Here is a 25,721-nt window from a genome sequence, read left to right as displayed (position 1 = left end):
AGCAAATGTTAACTATTACCAGTGGCATTTTAATCTCTCTGCCTCCTTAACACCGTAATCAGTGTCAAATACTTGTTTGGTGGATGGATGGATGAGAGATTAAACATGTTTCCAAAATATGAAACAATCTTTGCCGGTGTTCCATGGGAGCTTGGGGTTGGGAGTGGGGGGCCAGGGAGAACCTACAAAAGTGAGCCTTTACTGTATCCCTGTCATACGTCAACACATCAACAAGGAAGTGGCTGTTCCCAAATGAAGTCCTTGCAGAGGACTCCCCTGGCGGTCCAGTGGTTAAGACTCCGCACTTCCAGCGCAGGGGGAGCAAGTTCAAGCCCTGGTTGCGGAACTAAGATCCCACGTGCTGCTCAGTGCAGCCGAAAGAATGATTGTCAGTGCATCACACAGCACAGTGTATACGAGTTGGTCGGTTCCAGTGGCTCTGACAGTTTCCTTGATACCTGGAAGGAGAAGGGCTTACTGCAGCCCTTCCTCAGTCCTAGACTGGAAACCCCCAGAGGGCAGGATGTCTCTGGAGGCTGGGCTGCCCAACCCAAGGCCCTGTATAAACTGCTCAGAGAACTCCTCTTTGGAGGAGTAAGAGAGAGGGGGACTGGGCTGGGGAGCGTGCTCTGGGACTTGCTCCGTGGATGCCGGCTGTGGGGCTTCCCAGGCGCCCTTCCTTCTCCTGCTCCTTCCACATTCAGCCCTTAGTAGCCCACACACAGAAGGAATTAACTCTGGGCTCAACTTCTTGAAAGAAACTGAAGGCTTTATCCCCGGATCTTGCCCTCCTCCCTTTGTTTGCAAAGTCTTCCTGATCTTTACACTCCCTGCAGATCCTTCTTCCTGACTGTCACCTCCCGGACTCTAAAAACACTCTGATTGCCAGGGTGGGTCAATGGTTAACCCTCCAGCGGCTTTATATAAGCCTGCTTAGGCGGCTACCTGCTACACTGTCGGTCCTGCAGTTCCCTGGATCTGGAGGGTGACCCGGCAGCCCACGTGGATCCACACCATGGCCACCTGCTGGCAGGGCCTGTGGGCCTATCGCTTCTACCTGATTGTATTCTTCCTACCCATTTTCCTGCTGCCTCTGCCCATCCTCATCCCTACTAAGGTAAGGACGTGGGGTCCTGGGCACAGAGAAGCTCCAAGGGAGCAGGGGAGGGGCCGTGTGGCCCTGGGGTCGGGCATCCTTAGGACCAGCATCACCCATTCATCCCTCCTAGCCTGGCAGCCTAGGCTGTCACCACCTGGTCCTCCTGAGGCCTGAGGAGTAAGAGGTCAATGGGGGGGCTTTTGTTCGGCACCCAGTAGTAGGAGCCCAATGTGAATTGCTTAGGTGCACTTGGTATCTACTCCCTTGGGAGGCAGGAAACCTAGCGCCGTAAAGGAGGTGCAGGTGGAAGCAGGTGAGTTGACTGGGAGGGTATGAGCTGGGCTAGCTGCTTGAGAGGGAAGGAAGGGGATTAGAAGGAAGCTGGCCTCAGACAGTTTGTGCATTTAAGAGTACAAACAGAAAGAGGAGGCGCTCACCTGTGATCCCAAGAGCTAAGTCTCCTGCGGAGGAGGGGTGGGAATTGAAGGAGGAGATCCTGCCAGTGGGCAATACAGATGCACACCTTGAATGGAGGAGCAAATGCCACTGCTTCCTGCCCACCCCCATGCAAGCAGCAGGAGTCATAACTTCGGCTCTCATTTACTGGAGCCCTCCACTGCACACCCTGTACCATGTACCCAGGAACCCTCTCTCCCATCTTATGACGCAGGTCTGACTCCCATTTTACAGACGGGGAAAGTGAAGTTAAGTCACCCAAAATCCCAGGGCAGATCCTGTTTTCTGGAGGTCAGATAGTATACACTTTGGGGCTCCCCTTGTAAGTAAAAGAAGACAAGATCTTGAATCTAAAATTAACACGGGACTTTGGGAAGGGTAGGTCCAGGAGGCGGCCTTGAAGTCCAAGCTTCACAGGAAACCTCCCTCTGGCAAGTGGCATAGTTAGGCAGTGGCAGAGCTGGGGGTGTGGTCTGGCTACAAAGCCTGTGCTGCCTGCCTCCGGAAGGCTGAGACCTAATCCTGGCCCTGGCCTCACCCCACACCCGCCGCCCCACCCTCACTTGCTCATTGAGCCATTTGCTTCCTTTAGTCACAGACAGGGAAATCGAGGCAAGATTTTTGTTCGAGGTATCCCAGAAGGGTAAAGAACTAGGGAGGTAGTGGCACAGCTCCTGGTAGGTGGCAGGGCCTGGCTGACCTATGAGAGGACCCTTATCCCAGGCCAAAGCCAGTGGCCTCTCTATGCTAGGGACCCATCAGATCAGTTTCCAGACAGGCTGAGCCAAGTGTGTTAATCCCGGAAGGAAGGACAGACAGGAACTGTGATGCCCATTTTACTCCCCAAGAAGGTACAGCCCAGAAAGATTTAGAAACTTGCCCTCGGTCACTCAGGAAAGCCTGAGTCAGGACGAGAAGCCAGGCCTCCTTGTGGGAGTGCGATGTGTCAGGAGCCCCTGTGTTCCCTGTGCTGTACCCCTCCCTGCCGCCTGCTTTCCACCTACAGATGTTGTCTCCCCTGTCCTGACTCAGATGAACTGTCCCAGGTTCCATCTGTGGAGGCCAGCCCCTCCACTGGGGCCCTGGCTACCAGTCCCTCTCAAGGACTTTGCTCCTGTAATTATCCTCTCCTCTCCAGCATCATCAACTTTTCCCTCTTTGCCTCATCTCTCCCATCAGCATGCAAACAAGCTCTAATCCCTCTCACATGAAAAGACAAACAAACCCTCCGCCAGTCCCACAGTCCCTCCACAGATACCTGGTTTCTCTGCTCTCTCTCCCAAAAGAAGGCCTCAGAGACTGACTACACTACCCGTCTCTCCTTAGACAGACAGATCCAGTCTCCAAGACTCTACCTACCGAGAGGGCTCTTGTCAAGTTCCCATCAGCGTCCGTGTCACCAAACCCCTGTTCCATGCTCACCTCCCTCACCCCCTCGGCAGCGCTCGTCACAGCTGGTCACCTCTTCTTTGCTATGCTGTCTTCTTTTGGCTTCTCCTGGTTTTCCTTTGACCATTTTTCCCGGCTACTTCTCCCTATCCTCGCCCGCAGGTGATCTGTTGTCTCCTGCCTTAAAAAGCATCTCTATGCTGATGATTCCCCAATCTGAAACCCCAGCTCTAATTTCCAAACTTGTATTATCCAACTAACACTGGACACCTCCCCCCTGAACATTTCCCTTTTTTTTTTTTTTTTTTTTTTTGTGGTACGCTGTTGTGGCCTCTCCCGTTGCGGAGCACAGGCTCCGGACGCGCAGGCTCAGCGGCCATGGCTCACAGGCCCAGCCGCTCCGCGGCATGTGGGATCCTCCTGGACCGGGGCACGAACCCGTGTCCCCTGCATCGGCAGGCAGACTCTCAACCACTGCGTCACCAGGGAAGCCCTGAACATTTCCTTTTATGCAGCATACACATTGGCATATCCAGATCACAACCCTGATTACTCATCTCAGCCGACTCTCCCTGCGATCTTACTCCTCAAGATATGGCTCAACTGTCCACCTCAGAGCCATTCCTGATGCCTTTCTTTCCTTCACTTCCACAAGCACCAGCAGATCCTGTTGACCAGTGTTTTCACCAAAAATACACTGAATGGAATCGCTTTCCACTACCTCCACTCTGGTCCTGGCCGCCATCGTTTCTCTCCCATCCCTACTCCTCCCCAGACCATTCTCTTTTTTTTTAATTGAAGTAGAGTTGATTTACAATGTTGTGTTAATTTCTGCTGTATAACAAAGTGATTCAGTTGTACATATATGTACATTCTTTTTCATAATTTTTTCCATTATGGTTTATCACAGGATATTGAATATAGTTCCCTGTGCTATACAGTAGGACCTAGTGGTTTATCCATTCTCTATATAATAGTTTGTATCTGCTAACCCCAAACTCCCAGCCCATCCCCCGCCCACCTCCACCTCCCCCTTGGCAACCACAAGTCTGTTCTCTACGTCCCCAGACCGTTCTTCACCCAAACTCCAGGATGATCTATTCCAAACATAAGATCACTACCCTGCTTAAAACCCCACAGAGGCTTCTCGTCAAACTTAAAATAAAATCCAAACCTCTCAGGGTAGCCACGAGTTGTCGGGGGCTCCTGCCCCGTATCCTGCCTCTTATTTGCTCTTCTCCAGCCTTTCTCTTCCTCAAATTGCTCATCTTCCTGCCTGGAATGTTCTTCTCCCAGAGGCTTCCCTCTCACTTCTTACATGTCAGCTGAAATCTGCCTCCTCAGAAAAGGCTCCTCTGAGCAGCACCGGTCATTTTTATTACAAAAACCTGTTATTTAAAGGGCTTTCGCTATCTGAAATGATGTATCCCTTTTTTTTTTTTTTTTTTTTTTTTTTTTTGCGGTAGGCGGACCTCTCACTGCTGTGGCCTCTCCCGTTGCGGAGCACAGGCTCCGGACGCGCAGGCTCAGCGGCCATGGCTCACGGGCCCAGCCGCTCTGCGGCATGTGGCATCTTCCCGGACCGGGGCACGAACCCGCGTCCCCCGCATCAGCAGGCGGACTCTCAACCACTGTGCCACCAGGGAAGCCCTGTATCCCTTTATTTTCTATTTATTTTCCGACACCCCCCTACATTAGAATGTAGGCTCCGTGAAGGCAGGGACTTTGTCTTTTTCCATGCAGAACCCCCAGTACCTGGCACATAGTAGGTGTTCAACAAATACTTGTCAAATGAGTGAATGTGGGCAAAGAGGGCCCCGTCGTGAATTCCTGCTGAGTCCCTGCTCTCTGCAGTGGATCCTGAGCTTACCTCCATGACCCTGGGCCCTGAAGTGGAAAAGAGGAGGCCCAGACTAGGCTCAGGCCTGTGTCCTTATAATACTTGTTGACATTTCTTCGGTATTTTTGTGTGTGCTAGTCATTGTACCAAGCACTTCAAAACACTAACCCATTTATTTCTCGAAATAACCTCTGAGTTACTGTGAGGTTACTACTGTTGTCTCCATTTTACAGACATGTAAATTGAGGCCCAGAGTGATAAAGGAATTTGCCTCAAGTCCCAGCTAGAAAAAGGCAAAGTCTGAACTGGAATCTGGCCTTGGCTAAGGCTGTCTAAGGATGCAAGGTAGTCCCCTGTTGTGAGTCACCACTTGAGCCATCTACCGCCATGTCCATCCAGCCGTCAGCCAATCCTTCCACTGTCGTTCAGTCTGGGATGTCTGTCGAGCTCTTGCTCTGTGCTGGGGGTTACCAAAAAGGAATACAGATGTTCTGTCCTCAAGATGCTTTCAATCTAGAGGACCGTGTGTTCATGCCCCACGGATTATAGCCAGAAGTCTGCAGGAGCTCAGAGGAAGGAGAAAATCCTTCCATCTGAGTTAAGGGAGAATCTGAGTTAGGCCTTGAAGGCTGAGCGAGATTTCAACAGTCAGAGGCATCAATAGAGGGCAGGCCAGGTGAAGGAAATGGCAGGAGCAAAGGCGTGGGGATTGGAAATAGTAAGGAATGTTTGAGGAGTTAGCAACAGAATCCCGGAAATGCCCATCGCCCACTGCGGGGTCCCAGTGATTGGGAGCCAGTGAGGCCTGAGGTCTTCTCAGTGCTTCCCCAACCCCTGCAACCAGATACCCAAGAAGCACCATCGGTGTGCCGGAAACCTTACATCTATTCATTCACTCATCCGTTCATTCATTTATTAGGAACAAGTGAGAGGTACTGTTTAGGTGCAGGGAGTGGGAGGTAGGATTCAGGGGAACTTGCGATCCTGGGGGTGCAGGGGGTGTGGAGGGACACACAAAAAGCATCTACTGTCCATGCAGTGAAAACCATACAGCAGGCTGTGACTATGGCCTGGGGAGGGGCTGCCCTAGATGCGGTGATCAGAGACAGCCTCCTGGGGTACTGATATTTCCCTAGGGCCTGACTGGCAAGGAAGAGCTAGCCAAGCACAGCTCTAGGCCAGGAGCCATCTAGGCAGAACGCGTAGTGCAAAACCCAAGGCCAGGGGTGAGCTTGGCAAGGTGGAGGGATAAATGAGGCCGGCACGGCATGTGGACCTGAGTGAGCAGAAGATGACTGAGGTTAAGTTTAGAGAGGTAGAGAGAGGCCAGCCAATGTCAGCCCTATAACGTCCGGGGAAGGAGTGAGGATTTTATGCTGAGGGTCACGAGGGATAAATACTTACTCAGAGGTCAAAGAGCTAGTAAGTTAGAGTCGAAAATGCAAATACCTCCCAGGACCCAACAGAATCATCTGTGAAAACTATCTGCCCGTGGTACCATGTTTGCCAGAACAGAGCTTAGCTGAAATCCAGACTGTATTTACATTAAGAAAAGAGGGCAGGATTTCTTACTCTGAATCCCTGCATGCCTAGGATATAAGAACAGTAGGTGTGTGCGTGCACACGCACTTTAAAATCTGTGTGACTAAAATACCCTTACTGCAAGCTATTCCTGAACCCCAAAGACAGACCAGGATTGTGGGCATGAAAACTGTGCAAGGAATTTGGACCTCGCTTCCGGGGCCTGCCTGGAAGGCCTCTATCTTCCCTGATAAACAATGCTTCCCTGAACCCTCTGCCCCTTGTCTGAATTCCGGGCCCCTGGAAAACACAACACAGAGTTTCGGGCATTGTGTAGATGCCTGACTTATTTCCATAGACTTCTTCTGTTCATGAGGGCCTTGGTGTTCCCACCAATGAAACAGGAAGGCGGGGTGTGTCTGGTCAACACGCCCAGGGCAGTGAGGTGTGGTCCTTAAGTGTGGCCACGATCAGCACTGGACTGCGTGAAGTCTGGTTTTCTGGCCTCTGAAGGCCCTGGGAGTAGGGGCCAGCCTCCAAAGCCAGGGAGATCCCTGGAGAAGAGAGAGAAGGTTCCCCAGCTCGAACTTCACCCCCAGATGACCAAATCATGTCCACACTTCCAGCACCTGCTAGGTGAAGGTCAAGAATGGGAAAGCCAAGGAGACTCTTCAGCAGTACGGTTTCCTGAACGGAATCCAGCAGCAGGGCCCAGGGCAGTTGTAGGGCTCAGATGCACGGAGGAGTGCGGGAATGCTTCTCTCATCTTCAACTCCCGCCTGCCGGTTTGCTCTTTAGGGGACGCAGGCGGGCCTGGCCCTGGCCCTGGCCCTGGCCCTGGCCCAAACTGTGATGTCAGGACTCTCCCCCGCACTTTTATTTTCTCAGACACTCAGACCCATTGTTTTTCTCAGACACTCAGACCCATTGTTTTTCCCTTTGGCCTCTTAAAGCAGAAGATGATGCAACAAAGGCATTCACGTTAAGGTGCGGAATTAAACGAAGATCACTCAAATGAGATGAGGCGAGGCTAGGAAGGGAATCAGCCTCCATCCTTGCTTTCGGCAGAGCCTCAAAGGCAGGGGGTGGGGACGCTTTAGAGTGGAAAGAGGGAAGCCTTCAGGTGTGCCCTGACTGGAGGTTGTTGGCGGGGGGAAGCTGGAGGGGGGCTAACTAGAAGTGGGGTATCCTCTCTGATTGTTAGGAGAGCACATTTGGTTTTCACTGATTAGTCCTGAGTTGGAAGTGGAGGTAGCGAGCAAGTGGGGATCGAAAATTAAGGAGGCTGGCGGTCATGGAGCAAATCCTGCCCATTTGGGGTCAGTTGCTATGCAGGTGGTAGTTTGGCTACAGGGCTGGTTACCGCAGAGATTGTAGGACATATATTTGCGTATGGACTGGCCATTGTCGCCTTTTATGTGTAGTCTCTCAAGGTATTCGGCATTTGCATGGGCCTATTATTCCTGGAAGGAATATCACACACACACACACACACACACACACACACACACACACACACCCCACTCTGCACCTCCTTCCCCAAGTCCTGTCTCATGGCTCCTTTCCTTGGGGTCACTACGCACCTGAACACTCAGGAAAGGCACCTGGAGTTTTCCTCCTCCCACCCGACCCAGCAGCCATCACTCAAACCCTCTGTCTTCCATCTCCTAACATCTCTGGAGTCCGTCCTCTCTCTCCATCTCTACTGCCATGACTTCTCTGAGCCCCTGTCATCTCCCCACTGGACATCCCAGCAGGGCCACCTGTCACCTCCCAGCTTCTGTGTCTGCCAATCCACCTGCCACAGTACCGCAGGTGTAAGCCCCCTATTTTCATCTTGAGGTGATTGATTTATTTAATTAGGTGATACATGCACATTACACAAAGTCCAACAGCACAAAAGGGTGAAACATTTCCTTCTGTGATGAATGTGGACAACAAACCACGATAGTAAAGAACGATATTTTTGACTTTGCCACCAGTAGGTATCAGAGATATTTTCAAATCGTATGAGAGCTGTTGCCAGTCCCTTGACATATTATGTTAACCATGACTTTGAAATTACAGTAGCCATTAGCCCGTGAAGAGCTTAGTAGTTAAGAGTCACATTATATCACATCTTACCCATTTTTTCATATTTTAATAACTGTACTTTGATATAATTGGTGTCCCTTGTAATCCTGTGCATTTTATTCAATGCATTTTAAAACATTATTCTAAAAAGGAGTTGGAAGGCTTCATCAGGCTGCTAAGGGAATCCTGGTACCAGAAAAGGGTAAGAATCCCTGAATCAGAGATTTTCCTATGTGTGTACAAACACCTGTGGACACATTTTTAAAAAACACATATGGCGGCATCAGCGTAATCTTTTAATAGAAACACCAACCTGACAGTGTCACCCTCTCTTTACAATCCTTCAAGGGCCTCCTCCCGTTTTCACCTTTGTCTTCCAGATAAAGTCCTAGATTCCTCTCTTGGCAGGCAGGCGAGCATTACATCCCTTCCCCCACAAGAATGTATCTTGATCTTTTATGCCTCATTCCATTCCCTCTGTGCTTACTCCCTCATGCTAACACCTTTTGCCCACCCACAGAACTCCTATTCATCCCTCAGTACCCACTCAGTGTGCCCTCTCTGGAAGCCTTCCTCAGTCCAGATGGAGGGAGGCTCAGAGAAGGGGCCCCATCTCTGGGACTCCATTCTCTGGTCTCTCCTTTGCAATGGTGCTGGCTGCCACCCAGGGCCTCGCCTCACTCCCCAGCAGCATCCCTACTTGCCAGGCGCAGAGGGGCAGTGGGAGTAGCCCACCCCAGGGCTAACCTTCAATCACCAGGACGAATAAGATGTGACACCTTTGAGAGTGTGGGCATTTTTGCTGCTGCCCAATGGCCACAGGCTGCTCTGTGCCCGTAACGGGTAAAGGCCGTGATGCCCACAGGTCCCCACCCTGCCCACACCCAGTGTCCAGAGTCTACCCTGGATTCCCTGGCACTACCATCTTCATTTGTATGTCATGTATCCACCCTGGTTCCCCAGCAGCCCGGGAGCAGGTTTCTGCGCCAAGGCCAACCCAGCGATCTGCTCACTGCCATCTACACTCCTCTACAGCTTAGACCTTCTCAGTCACACCCCTCATCTTCATAATAACCCAGCAAGGAGTGTGTTTCTCTTATTCCCATTTGTAGAAAAGGACCCTGCATAAAAGACAGTAATGTGTGTATAGTTAGAAATGCTCAATATTACTTACCAAAAAAAAAAAAAAAAAAAACCCAAGCTGAGAGAGGTTAAATACCTTGCCCAAGGATATGCAGCAATAAAGCTGGGCCTGGGCGCTCAGGTTTCCTGACCTCTGACCTTTGTTTCCTATCACAAAAGAAGCAAGTTGCCAGCCTTGGGGTTTGGAAGCCATCTGAGGCTTTATCTCTTCTCTTCACTGTTGGCTTTGCCAGGCAGCCCGCCATGACTACAGACCAGCCCACACAGGGCACTCAGACTCCCCGAAGGCCGGGGCCAGGTCTGATTCATGTCTGTACCCTAGTGTCTGACATTCACTCACTCATTTATCCAGTGTCAGCTCCGTAGAGGTGCCAGGCACCCTGCTAATGTGAGCAGAAACAGACCCAGACCCTGCTCCCTGGAGAGTAAGGTCTGGCAACAAAGGTTGATATTCATCATGAGAAATTTGTGAAAGCAAATGTTTAACTACAGACCGTGATGAGTGCTATGCAGAAGAGGTACAGGGGCATAGGCTGTGAAAAATGGGGACTATACCCCTGAAACCCACGGAGGCTTCCCTGAAAAAGGAACATTTGAGTTAAGATCTCAAGAATGAGTAGACATCAGGTGAGCAAAGTGGGGAGGGAAGACAAGAGAGGAGATTAGGTACCAATGCCCTGTGGCTACAGGGAAGATGGAGCATTTGAGAAACTGGAAGAGGGCCACTGTGGCTGGACCAGAGAGAGCAAGGAGGAGAGGCACAGACCAGCCCCCAAATTTTCCTAAGAGCAGTGAGAAAGCCTGCCGGGATTTGAGCTGCTTTTAGGGGTGTGTGTGTGTGTGTGTGTGTGTGTGTTGGGGGACAGGGTGTGGATTAAACAGGTTTGTGCCTCAAGATCACTCTGGCTACAGCAAGAAGAAGAGATTTCAGGGGCAAAAGAGGAAGCTAGGAGGTGAATAAGGAAGCTCTTGCAGAAATCTTGGTAACAGATGCAGGGGCTTGGACCAGGCTATTGGCCCAGAGCTGGAGAGAAGTAAAGGGGAGCATTGGAGGTGTTGAACCAGCAGGACTGGAGACCTGGAGCAGAGAGGTTATTTGTCCAGTGAAAGCCTGATGAGCCCTCAATAGCAGGGACAGCCTGGGGGGAGAGAGGAATGGGGATCTGACCACGGTAGTCTCCTGGCACAGCAGGGCCAGGGGCCCAAGTGGGAAGGAAGGATTAATAGACCCAGGCCAGCACCAGCAAAAGAGGGAGGGGCTAGAGACAGGGAGGTGAAAGAAAGTTGACCCCTGTCCTCCAGAGCCCAGGCTGAGAAAGGAGTACATTCTACAGCCAAGGAGCAGCTGGGGAACAACTAGCCTGCTGGATCGCAGAAGGAGGACGTACTGACAGAGGTAGAAAGAAGAGCGTTAGCCGCCAAGAGAAAATTCTTCCCTGCTGGTATCTGAGCTCCAGGAGGGGCTGCCTCAGACAGGGTGCAGGCTGTGCCCTCTGCCGATGGCATATGGAGACATGCAATGTAGCATGACTGGGGACTAAGCCAGTTGGGGCCCATGCCATAGGCCACCAGCTGAGCTTGGCCAGCCCAAGATGCGTTGAGCTGGGCAACAAGGCAGAGAGTATAAGGCGGCCCTGGAGCCCAGGTCTGATTCCCGACTTCCCACTTCTAACACTGGGGATACAGATCGTGGAATCAGACACATTGTGGGGCCAAGGAGAAAGGATCCCCCAGGTTCTGTTCCCGTTTCTGAGCCATGAATGCCACTGGCTGTCTGGTGAAGACTGTGGGCCCTTCTCAGAATATTGCTTTGAAATGCACAAAATAAAATGTATAGGATGACAAAGGAAACCAACCATTCTGAAATACAGTTATAAAACTATGAAAAAATTAATTGCAATTCAGAAATACAGATGCTTCCTTATTAAAGCATTAAATAAGATCTAGTGTTGGTATGATAACTACCATAATTTCAAAAGAGTGATGGATGTAAACAATATTTTGAGATATATTTTGAGTCCATTGCAACCACTAATCTGTGCAGGTACCTAACAGCTGACAGCCACAATCAAGTTTCTGTGACAAAATCGCCCATAGCAACGTTAACAGCTATGTGGTTTTGGGAGTTCCCTGGTGGTCCTCTGATTAGGACTCGGGGCGCTTTGTGGGCCCGGGTTCAATTCCTGCTCGGGGAACTAAGATCCCTCAAGCTGCACGGCGAGGCACCCCCCCCACCCCGCCCACCCCCACAAAACAGCAGCTCTATGGTTTTGTTGCCTCTGTTCATAACCTTAGTTAGATGTTAGCTAAAAGATGAAATTGTTTTCCCATCCAACTTCATGAATCCTTGGCATTCCACGCCCCATTTAAGAGCCCCATGAACCAGGAAAAGCAGGTCAGCGAGTTACGGACCAACTAACTCTACAGTTGGACCGACTACCCGGGAGGGTGGGATGGGGACACGGGGCCAGAGCCACCAGGGCCAGAGTAAGCTTCTGAATGGAACTTTGAAAGTGGTTTTGGGTTTTGATCCAGAGACAGACGGACAGACACGGAGAGGGACACCAGGAAGTTGTGACGGAGTAGAGGAGCCATAGATTCAACACACTGATGCTCACAGCTCTCTTTGGAGGGTGCAGATGGGGACCCAGAAGTGAAGGAACTTGCCCAGAGCCGGGCAACAGGAAGTGGCAGGCCCCAGCGAAGACAGTTCCATTTGGATCCAGAGTCCTAACTCACTCTCGTACACCCTGCTGGTCACAGCGCACCTGAGGCTGGGGGACACCCTCCAGTAGCAAGGGAGAAAGCTCAGGGGAGAAGCAAAAAGCTGGGGCTCAAGAACCAGATGGCCTGGATTCTTCACTGATCTGTGTGACTTTGAGAAATTTACTTACTTTATTTGCACCTTTGTTTCTTCATCCGTGAAATGGGAACAATAGTCATTACCTCACAGAGCAACTAAATGTCATTAAAAACCACCTGAAGTGCATAGAGCACCATGCCTGGCATGGAGTAGTCCTTGACGATGCTTCTGCTGTCGTTATTAGCAGAGCTTTCTTCTTGAATCAGCAAAGCATCCGGCCCAGCCCCCACCCCTTGTCTCTGGCCAGAGAATTCTGGGGGGTGAGGGCATGGGGGCACACCAGGGTTCAGAGGGCTGGCTTGCCCTTAGCCCCACGGGAAGATGGGTAACAGGCTGTGCACACTGCAGGTGAGAAAATGGTTGAAAGAACAGCAGCTTCAGCAGAATCTACTGCCTGCTGGGGGAGGAGGAGGGGTGGGTCTCTGCTCAAGGATCAAGGTGGCCCCACCCTTTGTGCCAATGAGTTCATGTCCAGGGTGAGAAAGGTGGTGGAAGTTTCATGGAAAGAAAGTGAGCCTGGCATCAGACGGACTTGGCTGGGCAGGCTGGGTGCCACCCCACCCCCCAGGATGCCACTTATGTAGACTAGTCGGGGAGTGCTCTTAGAATTATGCAATCCTGCACACCTTGCCTGGGTTCCAACCTGGCTCTGCCACTCCCTAGTTCTGTGACCTTGAGCAAGCCACATACCTTCTGGAGGTCATCTATAACATAAGACCACCACACACACCCACGGCTGTAACTACAAACATGAAAACACCCAGCTCCTAAGAGTTCCTCAGTAAACAGCAGCTTCCTCTCCCCAAGACCTTCCTTCAAGCTTCAGGGTACTAAAGGCGTGAGGTATAAGGGGTGAGCCCAGCCTATACCAGGTGGAGAAAGCAAAAGGGGCAGGGCAGTTGAGACAGGTAAGAGAGGAGGAGTCTCCAGCCCATAGTCCCAGCAGGCAGCCTCTTCCTTTGGCAAACAAAGAGTGGGCAGGTGTCCCGAGGAGGGTTGGATGCCAGGCACCCCCTTCCCTGGAGGCTTCCTTCTGGCTAATGATTCCCCCGTCCTCCCTCCCCAGGCCTGCGGAGAGGCTCTGTCAAGGAGGGTGGGCCCCTGACATCTGGGGTTGTCTGACTTCATTCCTGCTCCAGGTCCCCTCCCAGGCCTGAGGTCAGGCCTTTCTAGCTTTGGGAGCCTCATGAGGGAAAGGGGGGTCTCTGGTACCCCAAGACTCACAAGACCATGACTCAGGGTTTACTCCACAATTCCCCGCACAAGGCGGGGATAGGGGAGTTATGTGAAACAGTGGTCATGCCAGGATTACTAGGAAGGAGACCCCACTATTCCTAAAACTTTTCAGTGGTTTATTCATTCAGAAAAGATTTGCTCTGAAGACTCCTGGGTCCTGAGCTCCAAGGATCCAGATACAAAACTGACTCTGTCTTCATGGAACTCAGCTCCTAGCAGAAGGAACAAATACTACTTAAATCGTCATACAAATAAATATACTCTTACAGGCTCTTGATGAAGCAGGGAAGGCCAGGGTGCCAGGCAGGGATCCGCATTTCCCAGGCCCCAGTTTCATCTAGATGAGCCTCCGTCTCATGTAAGGATCCTCACCTGAGCCCCCTGCCGTCCCCAGGGGACTGGATTATAATCCAGTGGCTGGATTATAATGTCTAGGCTCCCCAGGGTTAAAGACAAGGTGGTGAGTGTTTTGCTTTGTTTTCTATTTCTATTTTTAAATGGGACCTGGGGCTCGGGAATCAAGGACTGTGAGTTTCACAGGCTCTCCCCACACTGTTACAAATGGCCTGTTTTCTCTGGGGACAGGAGGTGACATGACTCTGGGACACAGGCCTGCCCCCTCCAACAGCTTTGCCGTTCCCCTCCCGCCTGCAGGAAGCCTACTGTGCCTACACCATCATCCTCATGGCGTTCCTCTGGTGCACCGAGGCTCTGCCCCTGGCTATCACCGCCTTCCTCCCCACCGTCATGTTCCCCATGATGGGCATCATGGGTGCCTCCGTGGTAAGCCTCCCCACCCACAGGACGACGTGCTCCCAGGGGTGGAGGGGGGTCTGCCCTAGGACGCTGATGACGGAGGAAGCCTCACCACAGACAGGGCACATGGAAGAGGGGTCCCTGCCTCTGCTTGGCAGGTTGGGGAGCACTGAGGGAGGAGTCAACTAGAAGACAGGGGGGAAGGCATTCTAGAAATGCCAGGTGCATGGTTGGTGTCAAGAGTTAATTCAAAGTGGGAGCAACTAGGCCTAGATGAGGGAAGGAAAAGGGGGCCTTGATAGCCAGCTAGAGAGTTTGTATCCTTCTAGTTCAGTGGCTCTGAAACTTGAGCAGATGCACCAGGATCACCTGCAGAACTATTTAAACACATTGCTGGCTCTACCCCAGAGTTTCTGACTCAGGAGATCTGGAGCAGGGTCTAAGCATTTCATTTCTAGCAAGTTCCAGGTTGTTGATGATGCTGGCCCAGGGACCACACTGAGAACTGCTGCGTTAGTTTCTAGAAAGAGCATTAAATGCTTTATCTCTCAGTCAATGGCTTGCAACAGGAGTGGATTCAGGTTAGATGATGTCTCAGTCATTCCTGAGGGGAGAAAGAATGACTTTGGCAGGAAGACAGGAAACTGGTTAATATTCAATGGCAGATGATCCAAAGACCATTTCCATTTGGGTCCAAGAGCCCAGGGGACCAACCTCCGTGTGCGGGAATATCAGTGTCGGCACCCTGTACGCCCAGAGGCATGGGGGGAACTCTTCCTCCTTCTCCACTGTCCCCGCCTGCCAGGTCAGCACTGAGTACCTTAAGGACAGCAACATGCTATTCATCGGGGGGATGCTAGTGGCCCTGGCCGTGGAACACTGGAATCTGCACAAGCGCATCGCCCTCCGCGTGCTTCTCACCATCGGGGTGCGGCCCTCCCTGTGAGTTCCCACAGACCAAGTGTGGAGGACCTGGGGTGGCGGTGTGCCCTTGAAGGGATGCTGGAGCACCCGTGTGTCCGTCTGTCCGTTGTTAGGCTGATCCTGGGTTTCATGGTGGTCACGGCCTTCCTGTCCATGTGGATCAGCAACACAGCCACCACTGCCATGATGGTGCCCATCGCCCGTGCCGTCCTGGATCAGCTGCACGGGACGCCCACGGGCACGGATGCTGAGGAGGGCAGGAACAACCCCGCCTTTGAGCTCCAGGAGCCGAGTCCCCAGAAGGAAGAGACCAAGCTTGAGGAGAAAGGTGACGCCAGGCCCTGCCCCGAGCCCTCAGTCCTTGAGGAGGGTCTGAGGCGATGCCCATGAGAGGAGTAGTCATCCTGGCACGTTGAGGGAGACAAGAGGGAAGCAAGAAGTTCGGTGACCCACGTGTCCTTGGTTTGCCTGGGATTTTCCTGGTTTTGAAATGAAAAGTCCCACGGGCAGGGAATTCCCTCAGTCCTGGGCAAACCGAGATGCTAGGTCACCCTGGCAAGCCGAGAGCGGAAGCCTGGGTGGGCTGTCACGGGTCCAGGCTCCACTCTTCCGGTGTGGTTTGGACAGTCTTCTTCCCTTCTCTGTGCCTCAGTTTCCCTCTCTCAGAAGAGGGGTTGGGCCAGGTGGTGTCTGGGGGGATCACTCCGGCCTGAGACTCCAGGGAGTGCTGGCCCTTGCAGACCTGGAAGCAGCCTCTGCCCTGCCCCCAGCCTGGGTCTAGGCTGCTCAGTGACAAGGTGCCCCAGAGACCCTGGAGCTCCCACCAGGCTCCCCAGAACTGGCCCTGCGCCCATCCCCAACCTGAGCTCTCCCTTGTTCCCAGACAACAAGCAGGATGGCCCTGCGCCCCCTGTTCCTTCGGAGTCCGGGGCACAGCAGAACGAGGAGCAGCTCCGCTTCACCCAGGGCATGAGCCTGTGTGTGTGCTACTCGGCCAGCATCGGGGGCATCGCCACCCTGACTGGCACCACAACAAACCTGGTACTGCAAGGCCAGGTCAACTCGTGAGTGACTGAGTGGGAGGGGGTCTGCATTCTGACTGGGGGGCAAGTGGCGCAGGCTGGTCGCCGGGCAACGTCACACAGCAGCCTGAATCCCTCTTCAGGATCTTTCCCCAAAATGGCAACGTGGTGAACTTCGCCTCCTGGTTTTTCTTTGCCTTCCCCACCATGGTCATCTTGCTGCTGCTTTCCTGGGTGTGGCTGCAGTTCCTCTTCTTAGGCTTCAAGTAAGTGGTGGAGTGGGTAAGAGCTGCCCAGGTGCCTGCCCTTACCCTCTAGGAGCTTCCAGTTTGGTACCCAGGTAGCCCTGCGGAAAAGGGCATAATCACCATCCCGGTGAGAAGGCCTCTCCCTCCCAAGGCCCTTCTGTGCACTTGCCCCCCCACCATTTGAGGGAATTACTGTTTGGAGAGTATTAGCCCATCTATCAGATGAGCAAACTGAGGTTCAAGACATGGTACACAACGAGATGTGTCAGTGCTGGGACTGAAAACCAGATCTCCTGATGCCCAGGCCAGGTCCCATTCCATAACAATCCCCAATCCTTTGGCAGGTGCTTAAGAAGCACACGCTGTGAGCATCGTCAGTTACAAAAGTCCTTGTTGTGCTCCTACTGTGTGCCTGGCCCTCTGCTAGGCACTGAGAACGCTAGAAGCATTAGACAGTCCCTGTCTTTGGAGCTCACCATCTAATGGGTGATGATAAGGTAGGAGCAGTGACAGAGGAAAGCCCAGGTGCTGTGGGAGGACAGCCCAGGATAGTGAAGATTCTAGAAGTCCCCTGGCAGAGATGATGCCTGAACTGAATCTTGTAGAGTTAGAAGTCAGCCAGGTAGAGAACGAGGTAAAGTCATTCCAGCAGCAGGAAGAGCTTGTGTACAAAGGTACAGAGGCAAGAAAGAGCACGCTGGGTTTGGGGGAACTCTAGTTCTGTGTGACTGAAACACAAAGAGGAAAAAAGAGTATCAGCATATGAAGCTGGAGAAGTAGGCAGGGGAAGATTATGTGCCACATAAAGAGTATGGACCTTCCTCTTGAGGCCAAGAGTAGTAAAGAGGTTCTGTTCCTACTTCCAGCCCTTGATTACTAGTAGTCACTAGAGCTCTGAGTTGAAAATCATGTGAGACCCTGCTGGAGCTCAGCTGGAATCAAGTCTGGGATTGATTAGTGATGTCTGCTATAGTACAGGCTAAGAGTGGTGGTATGACTGTTATTGTGGGTATAAGTTGTTATTTGTCCATCCTGCCCAGGCAGTGGGGAGCCATTGAGAGTTTTTAAGCATTGTTGCTGTCAAATTGCTTGGGCAGGTGCAGGGAGGCTGGATTGAGGTTGGGGATGGTACAAAGCAAAGTGTTAGTCAAAGAGACCAGCACAGTGCTAAGCAACATCAAGGATTCAAAGATGTGTGAAGCATGGTTTTTCCCTTGAGGAACTCACAAGTCCAGCAGGGGAGTTGAGATTTGCCCAAGTGAAAAGTCAAAGTGAGTTAAGCACATGGAAGTGGGCTACAGACTCCTGTGCCTCAGAGGACAGTGTGGGTGGGGCCCAGGCTGGCAGAGGATGCCCAGAAGCAGTAAGAGAGGGAAGGGAGGATTTCCTGAAAGGCTATTGGAGGTGGGGAGAGATGAGTCAGGGCCAGAAGGAGACCTGGGGTCTAGACCTCTAGGGCCTCCTCACTCTGGGCAAGGGAAGGCTCAGCACAAGAGAATTCCTAGAAGGACAGAGGGGTCAATGGGGCACATGGAGCAGGGACAAGCACAGGGAAACCCAATCCCCTATCCTCAGCCTCCCCTCTGCTAAATAAGAGCCATGACACCCCAGAGTCTTCTTCTCTTCTTCCAGAACCTTGGGAACCTTTACAACTCATGGGAGTTCCCTGGCAGTCCAATGGTTGGGACTCAGCACTTTCACTGCTGTGGCCCTTGGTTCACTCCCTGGCCTGGGAACTAAGATCCCGCAAGCCGCGTGGCCCCGGCCAAAACAACAACAACAACAAAACCACAGGCACTCACAGCCCCTTGCTCCCCTGCCTGGTGTGGTGCCCTTACAAGCTGTCCCCACCCCTACCTGCAGCTTCCGGAAGAACTGTGGCTTGGGGGACCAGATGAGGAAACAAGAGCGAGCAGCCTTCGAAGTCATCCGGAGAGAGCACAAGCGGCTGGGCCCCATGACCTTTGCAGAAAAGGCTGTCACCATCCTCTTTGTCTTATTGGTGGTGCTCTGGTTCACTCGGGAGCCAGGCTTTTTCACCGGCTGGGGTAACCTGGCTTTTTCCGATGAGAATGGGAATAGGTGAGCACTGCGGGGAGGAGAAATACTTCCAAGAGGAGGGAAGGGAGCAGGGCCCCCAACGCAGAACAGGAAGTAACGCTGGGGTGAGGTGGGGGGAACTTGCCAGGAGGGGTTGGCACATCTGTGGGAGGGGCTCCTCTCCAGCCCCCCTCCATCCTGTGACCCTGAGCAGCCCTAAGCCGCTAAGCCTGCCCTCCCTGCCCCGCCCGCAGCATGCCATCCGACGGGACAGTAGCCATCTTAATCGGTGTAATTTTGTTCATCGTGCCCTCCAAGATCCCAGGGCTGACTCAGGAACCAGGTAAGCACCTGGTCTGGGGCAGAGAAGGGCCTCTGGGCAGACCCCGCCTTCTGGCATGTGACGTCCCTTTGACCACACTCGGCAGGAGTAGACCGAGCCCAGAGAAGCTGGGGTGATTTGCCAAGGGCACAGGGACTCAGGGACAAAGTCATGATGTTGCAGAACTGAGGGTCCCTCTCTTCCATGCATTAAGCTCTGATAGGGACCCACCTGTACAGAGGGGGGAAGGGAAGGGGAGGAAAGCCTGTTGGCTCTTGGTGACCCATCCTCTTCTGCTTGGGGAGTAGGAAAACCAGAGAAGCTGAAGGCCCCTCCTGCCCTCCTCAACTGGAAAATAGTTAAAGAGAAGATGCCTTGGAATATCGTGCTTCTTCTGGGCGGTGGCTTTGCCCTGGCCAAGGGCAGTGAGGTGACAGACCCCACTCCCTCCCCAACCCACTTGAGGGAGACCCTGTGACAGGGACAGAGGGGCCCTGCTTCTCTCCCACACAGGGGAGCCCTGACCCCCCCCACTTAGGAGCCCCCTGGTGGGCAGAGCCTTTGCAGCAGCTGGAGAAACAGGTTAGAGCCCTAAGAGAGGGGGAGGAAACACAAGCCATAGGGACCTCTCCCTAGTGGGGGCTTCTCTGGTGAGCAGGGACTGTACTCGGCGATCACCCAGTCCATCCCCTCACCGCCTGCCAGACAGAGAATGCCAAAGCTTTAGCACCAGGGAGTAGTTGGCTGGCATTGGGTTGACACAGTTTGCTAGCTGAGGCCACCAGGGGGCACCATGATCATACCCAGCCAGGCTCTGGGGACCGGGTCGTCATTCCCCATAGCCTCCATCCCAGACAGAAATCCCTGAACCTGCACCCCCAGGCCTCGGTGTTCTGGCTAAGCTCATTCACTGCACGGACAGGAGCTATCCTGGGTCAGGGATTGGTTAGTTCCTCCAACAAGCGCTCACTGACTGTGCCAAGCGCTGTGCTGGGTGCTGGGTGCTAAGCGGGCAACATTGTATATAATAAAGTCCCAGCTCCCTGGGGCTCACATTCTGGCATTATAGGTGTGGGCAAGGCAAGACCTTGGAGCTCTTCTGACCCTGTGAACTGTCCGCGTCCCCCTGTTGGCCTCTTCCCAGCCTCTACCAGGGCCCTTCCCCTTCTCCCTCCTTGCTGGGAGCAAGGTCGCCCCCTGTCCCAACCTGCTAGGCTGGAGGGGGCAGGCAGAGGGCTAAGGTTGGCCAGGAACCTCCTGAAGAGAGGTCAGGAGAGCAGGAGTAAATGGGGTCAAAGGTCTTTACTCTCCCCAAGCCCCAGGTTTCCCAAGAAAGCCCCTTCGCTTCCCATCTGACCCTTCTGCCCACACCCAACTGTCCTTCAAGAGCAGCAGAGGGGGCCCCCAGGTTTCAGCTGGGTCTCATCTTCCCTCCCAAGCTGCCCTTTTCTCTGAAGATTCTAGAGAGGCGCAGGCAAGAGCAGGACCCTCCCAGAGCCTCAGCAGGGGACTTTGGGGCCCCAGGCAGCCCAGCCTCCCACACATCACCCTCCTCTGCCTACAGGAATCGGGCCTGTCGCAGTGGCTGGGGGACAAGCTGACCCCGCTGGAGAGTGTGCCGCCTCCCGCCATTGCCTTAATCCTCTGCCTCCTGATCGCCACCTTCACTGAGTGCACCAGCAACGTGGCCACCACCACAATCTTCCTGCCCATCTTGGCTTCCATGGTGAGCTGGCCCTGCAGACACACCTCCTCCAGGCAGCCCTTCTGCCCACACTGCCTGCAGAAGTGCGGGGCCCTGCCTGAAGGTCAGAATGACCTGTCTGCACCTCCTCTCATTTCTGGGAAAAGACCCCTGAGCTTCCACCCTTCCCCAGGCTCTTCAGTAACTTTGGGCCCCAAGGCCCTCTGCCCCCTGACTCACTCCATCCCTGATGATATCACCCCTGGAGTATCCTGATGGGGATCACTGGCGGCCTCGCCCACCTCCCTGGGCCAGCTCCTGTTCTTGTCATTCCTGAGGTGACGGCATGAAATTGCTCCCCGGAGCGTCCCCAGCCCCTTCTCCAGGCGCGTTCCCACAGCCTTTGATGATGACACCCACAAGTCCCTTTGAGATCCGTTTTATGGGTCCCTCCCCTTCCCACGCCCCACAGGGCAGGGCTGCACACTTATCCCCTCCAGAGAGGTCAAGGGGCCCTTTGCAGGTCACCAGGTACCTTCTGGCAGAAGTGGTGGGTTCATGGCCAGAGTGTATATTGGGGTGGGGATGGGGGTTGTCCCTCAGAGAGGGGAGCAGGAGAATGGGGACCACGCCTTCCCCTCTGGGACGGAGACTGTGATCAGCTCTGCCCCACTGTCTCCCCCTCCAGTCTCAGGCCATCTGCATCCACCCTCTCTACGTCATGCTCCCCTGCACGCTTTCCAGCTCCCTGGCCTTCATGTTGCCTGTGGCCACCCCGCCCAACGCCATCGCCTTCTCATTCGGGGGCCTCAAAGTGACAGACATGGTGAGTGGCAGGGGTCTCCAACGCCTCAGCACTCCCTGCTCTGTCTTTCCATCTTGGTGGACCACAGAGTAGCTTAAAGCCGCTGAGATTCTCAGAGTTTAGAGTGGACCCTGTTGGGGTGGGTGGCAGCAGGGGAGGCTGGAACGTGATCCCCAGTTGGAGTATCTTCAGGCCCAGCCAGCCCTAGGCCACTGAGAGGGAGAGGAGGGGTGAGGAACTTAGGGAAGGCACCAAGATGCCAGGCACCCGGACCCAGGGATATGGACTCAGAGAGAATGACTCAGGGCCCTGGAAGCTCCCCTTTCCCCTGTGAGCACTGGGATTAAAGCCAGTGGTAGGGGCATCACCTAGTGCTGCAGGTTAGACCCAAGGGAGGACTTCCCAGGGAGAGGTTTGCTAGTGAGGGAGCTCCTGAGCACCTATGAACACCTAAGGGATGGGTACTGGCCCAGCTCAACACCCACTCATCCAGACTGGCTCTCCTCACCCCAGGCCCGCGCAGGATTCATGCTCAACATCATCGGGGTCCTGGTCATCACGCTGGCCATCAACACCTGGAGCATCCCCATGTTCGACCTGCACAGATTCCCCTCCTGGGCCCAGTCCAACACCACAGGCTTCTGTGGGGTCAGCCAGGCAAACGTCACAACACCCAGCCCCTAGACCACGGTATAATCTGGCCCAAGCCAGGAAGACCCACCTCGTTCCTATTCCTCTGAGCTGGGAGGGGAAACCCAGGCCCCAAGGCAAACATTGAGGGAAAGGCACATGTATACCTAACCTCATGTGTGTCTTCGAGGGAGATGTACGTGAGCTCAGTCCTACGTGTCTGAGGAAAGTGTGTGTATGTGTATGTACGTGTGTGTGTGTGTGTGTGTGTGTGTGTGTGTAAAGATGGTGTGTCATGTGAGGATGTTCTGCAAGGGGGCTTTGCGTGTGTGATGATCCTAGGTGGTGTGTGCTTGACAACGTACACTTGCGAGGTCACAGACACGACAGCGTGCTCTGTCTGGCACTCCAGGTCTTTGTCTCCCCAGCTTGGTGGGTGACCAGACCCTTTTGTCCTCTATTTATTGAAACTCAGGGTTGGAGCTGCCTGGGCAGCAAAGCCTACCAGCAGTTGCCATGGCTACAGTCTCTGGGACTGGCCCAACATACTGAGTTCCCCCCAGCCTCTCAGGTCTGGGGGGAGGTTCAAATATCAGCCCCATTAAAGTCTTTCAGTAGAATCTGTGGTGGTTTTTCGCGGCACTTTCCAGGGCTTCTCCCCAACATGGTTCAGACCCCAGGTTGGGAAATACGCTGGGAGGGGACCTGGCATCTGTCCTGTATGGCGGCCCCCTTGGCACCCCTCCCACCCAAGGGAGAAGGTAATGGCCAGGGAGCTCTGCCAAGGCCTGTCGGAGTGGACGCAGCCACCCAGGAAAGCAGCCCTGACACCACCCGGCCCGGCTAATTGGGAGCTTCCACTCCCTGCATGTCTTTGAGAAAACCAGCCTCCCCATTCCCAGAGCCCTCCCTGGGCATTTACTGTAAAACCCTCTGCCCCTGCCAACTCCTCACAGACCCCTCCACAGCTGGAAAAACCAGTCCCACCAGACCAGGGGAGGCAGGCTGACCCACGCTAGATGCCCAGAAAGAGGGACCCTCACCCCAAATGGCAACCTGCGGCAAGAAGAATACAGGGGAGACTCACAGGAACAGGTTCAAAACTATGGCCTTCAGAGTCCAGGACCAGACTGCACTCTGGATCATTCTGCCTCCCAACCTCCCCTCCCCCTCTCCTCTGCCTCTCCTCCTTCATGAATTCCAGAGTTTTCATTTATCTGGCAAGGCAGGGTGGGGGTGGGGAAGGATGTCACCACATCCACCATCCATCCTGGGAGCTCAACGTCCCTTCCTGGCTGGAAGTTCATCTAGATGGAGGTTTCCAGGAGGTCCCTTCTGCTGCAGTGGGAGAATAAAAAGAGATCTTTACCATCACTCTCATGCCCCGTAAAACAGGGAAATGAGTTGTGAAGAAAGAAAACCAGAAAGGATTTAATTCTGGATTTCCCCTCTGGGCTGGGCCTGTACCCAGTGCTCCCAGAGCTGGGGGTTTGAGGGTTGGGGGAGGGGGCTGCTGCATGGGGGAGAACATGGCTGTCCCCAGGGCACAGGAGATCCTGACAGGACATGCCAGACATCCAGCAGAATGAGAAGTGTCAGGAGCGGGGCCCTGCCCCCATCCCAGACCCCCAGGCTGGCATTCTTCACTCATGAAGCACAGTCATAAATCACGGCTCCCACCCAGACCCACACTCGGACCCTCCCAAGGCCCCAGGCGACAGCCCCCTCCACTGGGAGTGGGCCAGGCCCAGAGTGGTGGGACTCCACCGTGGCTTACCCACAGTGGGTTCCTAAGGAGTAGTCCCAGCCCCATCTGCAAGGAGGACCCTCTGCTGCTACTTTCTTCGGGACCCTGGTTTGGTACCCACAGTCCAGCCCTGGCTGGGGAAGAGATAGGTGTGCTTCCTAGGGGACACATGGGCCTCCACTGTTCTCAGCTCCCCTTTGGACCTCTCCACTTCCCTGTCAGTCTGGCTCAGAGAGGGCCAGATGTGGACTGAGACCACACAGCAGCCCCAGGGGATGACTGGGCTGGCCCTGCCTTCCTTCTCAGGCGAGGAGGTGGATGAAAACTGGCCTAAGGGTGGAGGGGTCTGCTATGGTGGGTGCCCTGGCAGGGCTCAGGACAGGCTTCCCCCAGGTGCTTAGAATCCATCCTCCTCAGCAGGCAGGAGGGCATACGGGAGGCTGGCGGCCCCTGTTGTCCTAATCACTGTCATTAGCTGGGCAATAAAGAAGCATGGACTGGGCCTTTGAAGAAAGGGCCGTCAACCCAGGTCAGGTGTGTGCAGGCGGCCTAGCAGCTCAGCCCCTCCTGGACACACACACTCTGGGCTGCAGGTGGATGGGGCTCTGCGGGGATGGGGGTCTATGCCCTCCCTGCCTGGCCACTCACACCCCTTCCCGCCATGGCTTCCAGGAAGGTAGCAAGGGGTTTTGAGTGTCTCCTACGAGCTGAACCTGCACAGTGCTGGGACTCAAAAACTTCTATGGTAGTGAGCTCCCCGTTGCTAGAGCAGATCAATGAGGCCGGAACAATTTGAGGACAGTCTGCCTCATGCGGCTGTGTCCCTAGTTCCTAGCACAGGGCCTGGTACGGTGACTGTTGTAGGAATGAATGAATATATCAGAAGGATGGGGGGCTTCTTGCTCCTGGAGGGAAGTCTGCCCTCAAAAGCCCTTTTCCAGACTGTTGTGTGTGAAGTGCTATGCGACCTTGAGCCAATGTCACCTTTTAGGCTCATCAGATAGGCCCAGTTTTCCCCTGCCCCTGTCCCCTAGGGCCCTGGGAATGTCCCTGTTTCCCTCCCCCCTCTTCCTGCTGGCCAGTCCCAGCCCCAGCCCCAGAGAACCGTAGCAGCCAGAAGGCCCAGCAAAGAGCTATCAAGACAAGTTTTTAAGGAGAAACATGGCATGTGTGCTTGTTAGGGGGAGGCAGAAGGTGGGAGTAGGGTTATTGATCCCCCTCTCTGGGTTAACCTTGACTTGGGCTTTAGGTCAAGGGAAGCTCTGTGGATTAGAATCCTCAACCCCAGAGTAGGCCCCTTGGGGGCTCAGGCCACGACTCCCCTGTCTCCCCAAAGTCTCAGAGGGGAGGCTGCTTCATGAAATGGGAGGGGTGAGCTGTGCAGGCGGGTGGGCAGTGCAGCCAGGGGTGCAGGGTGAGGGATGGGGTAGGACTGGGATGGGTGAGGTTTTGGTGGGTGCCAGCCTGGAGAGGGTGCCCCCTGCAGCCTCCACCCAGTCTGGGCCCCATTAGTCACGATTAGCAGAGCCAAGAGTTTTTTCTAGGGGCCTTAAAAGGCTGAGCCTCAACCTCAGGGAAAGGAAGGGGGAGAGGAGGGGATGCAGTTGGGGGCAGATGGAGCAGCCTGATCGGGGAGATTGTGACAGAGATTCAGAAGAGCTGCTCTTAAAGGTGGGGAGACCCACAGACACCTATACAGAGAACCACTGATTCCTGGGTCACACAGAGGGCAACACATAGACGTGCACAGACACCTGCGTACATAGTTACACACTCACAGGTACTCATAGCCCTCAGACACCCAGAGTCATTCGTGGACACACACACACATACACAGTCACAGACATTTGTACAAACACTCACTCAGACACTCACATAAACACGGATGCCCACGCACACAGTGTCAGACCTGAGTGTTCCCAG

General features: G+C 53.9%; 1 protein-coding gene across 1 annotated transcript; it reads left to right on the top strand.

The window, feature by feature from the left end:
* Positions 1 to 1,015: 1,015 nt before the first annotated feature.
* SLC13A2 (solute carrier family 13 member 2) lies at positions 1,016 to 22,228 on the top strand. The gene is made up of 12 exons (XM_060133655.1): positions 1,016 to 1,117; positions 14,275 to 14,403; positions 15,182 to 15,318; positions 15,414 to 15,628; positions 16,184 to 16,364; positions 16,466 to 16,588; positions 18,434 to 18,652; positions 18,865 to 18,953; positions 19,241 to 19,362; positions 20,497 to 20,658; positions 21,305 to 21,442; positions 21,935 to 22,228. The coding sequence occupies exons 1-12, from the start codon at positions 1,016 to 1,018 to the stop codon at positions 22,103 to 22,105; spliced, it is 1,788 nt and encodes a 595-aa protein (XP_059989638.1). The 3' UTR covers positions 22,106 to 22,228.
* The last annotated feature ends 3,493 nt before the right edge of the window (positions 22,229 to 25,721 follow it).

This window comes from Lagenorhynchus albirostris, chromosome 20, assembly GCF_949774975.1.
Source record: "Lagenorhynchus albirostris chromosome 20, mLagAlb1.1, whole genome shotgun sequence".
In the NCBI taxonomy this organism is placed as follows: Eukaryota; Metazoa; Chordata; class Mammalia; order Artiodactyla; family Delphinidae; genus Lagenorhynchus; species Lagenorhynchus albirostris.
The sequence above is the reverse complement of the archived record's forward strand: the minus strand, read 5'-3'. Positions and strand labels throughout refer to the sequence as shown.

What these genes read in the sequence shown, in the direction of transcription:
- SLC13A2 (XM_060133655.1), top strand. Translation starts at nt 1,016, where the DNA reads ATGGCCACCTGCTGGCAGGGCCTGTGGGCCTATCGCTTCTACCTGATT. An exon ending in TCCGATGAGAATGGGAATAG is followed by an intron (nt 18,653 to 18,864) that starts GTGAGCACTGCG and finishes CCCCGCCCGCAG; the next exon opens with CATGCCATCCGACGGGACAG. An exon ending in GCCTCAAAGTGACAGACATG is followed by an intron (nt 21,443 to 21,934) that starts GTGAGTGGCAGG and finishes TCCTCACCCCAG; the next exon opens with GCCCGCGCAGGATTCATGCT.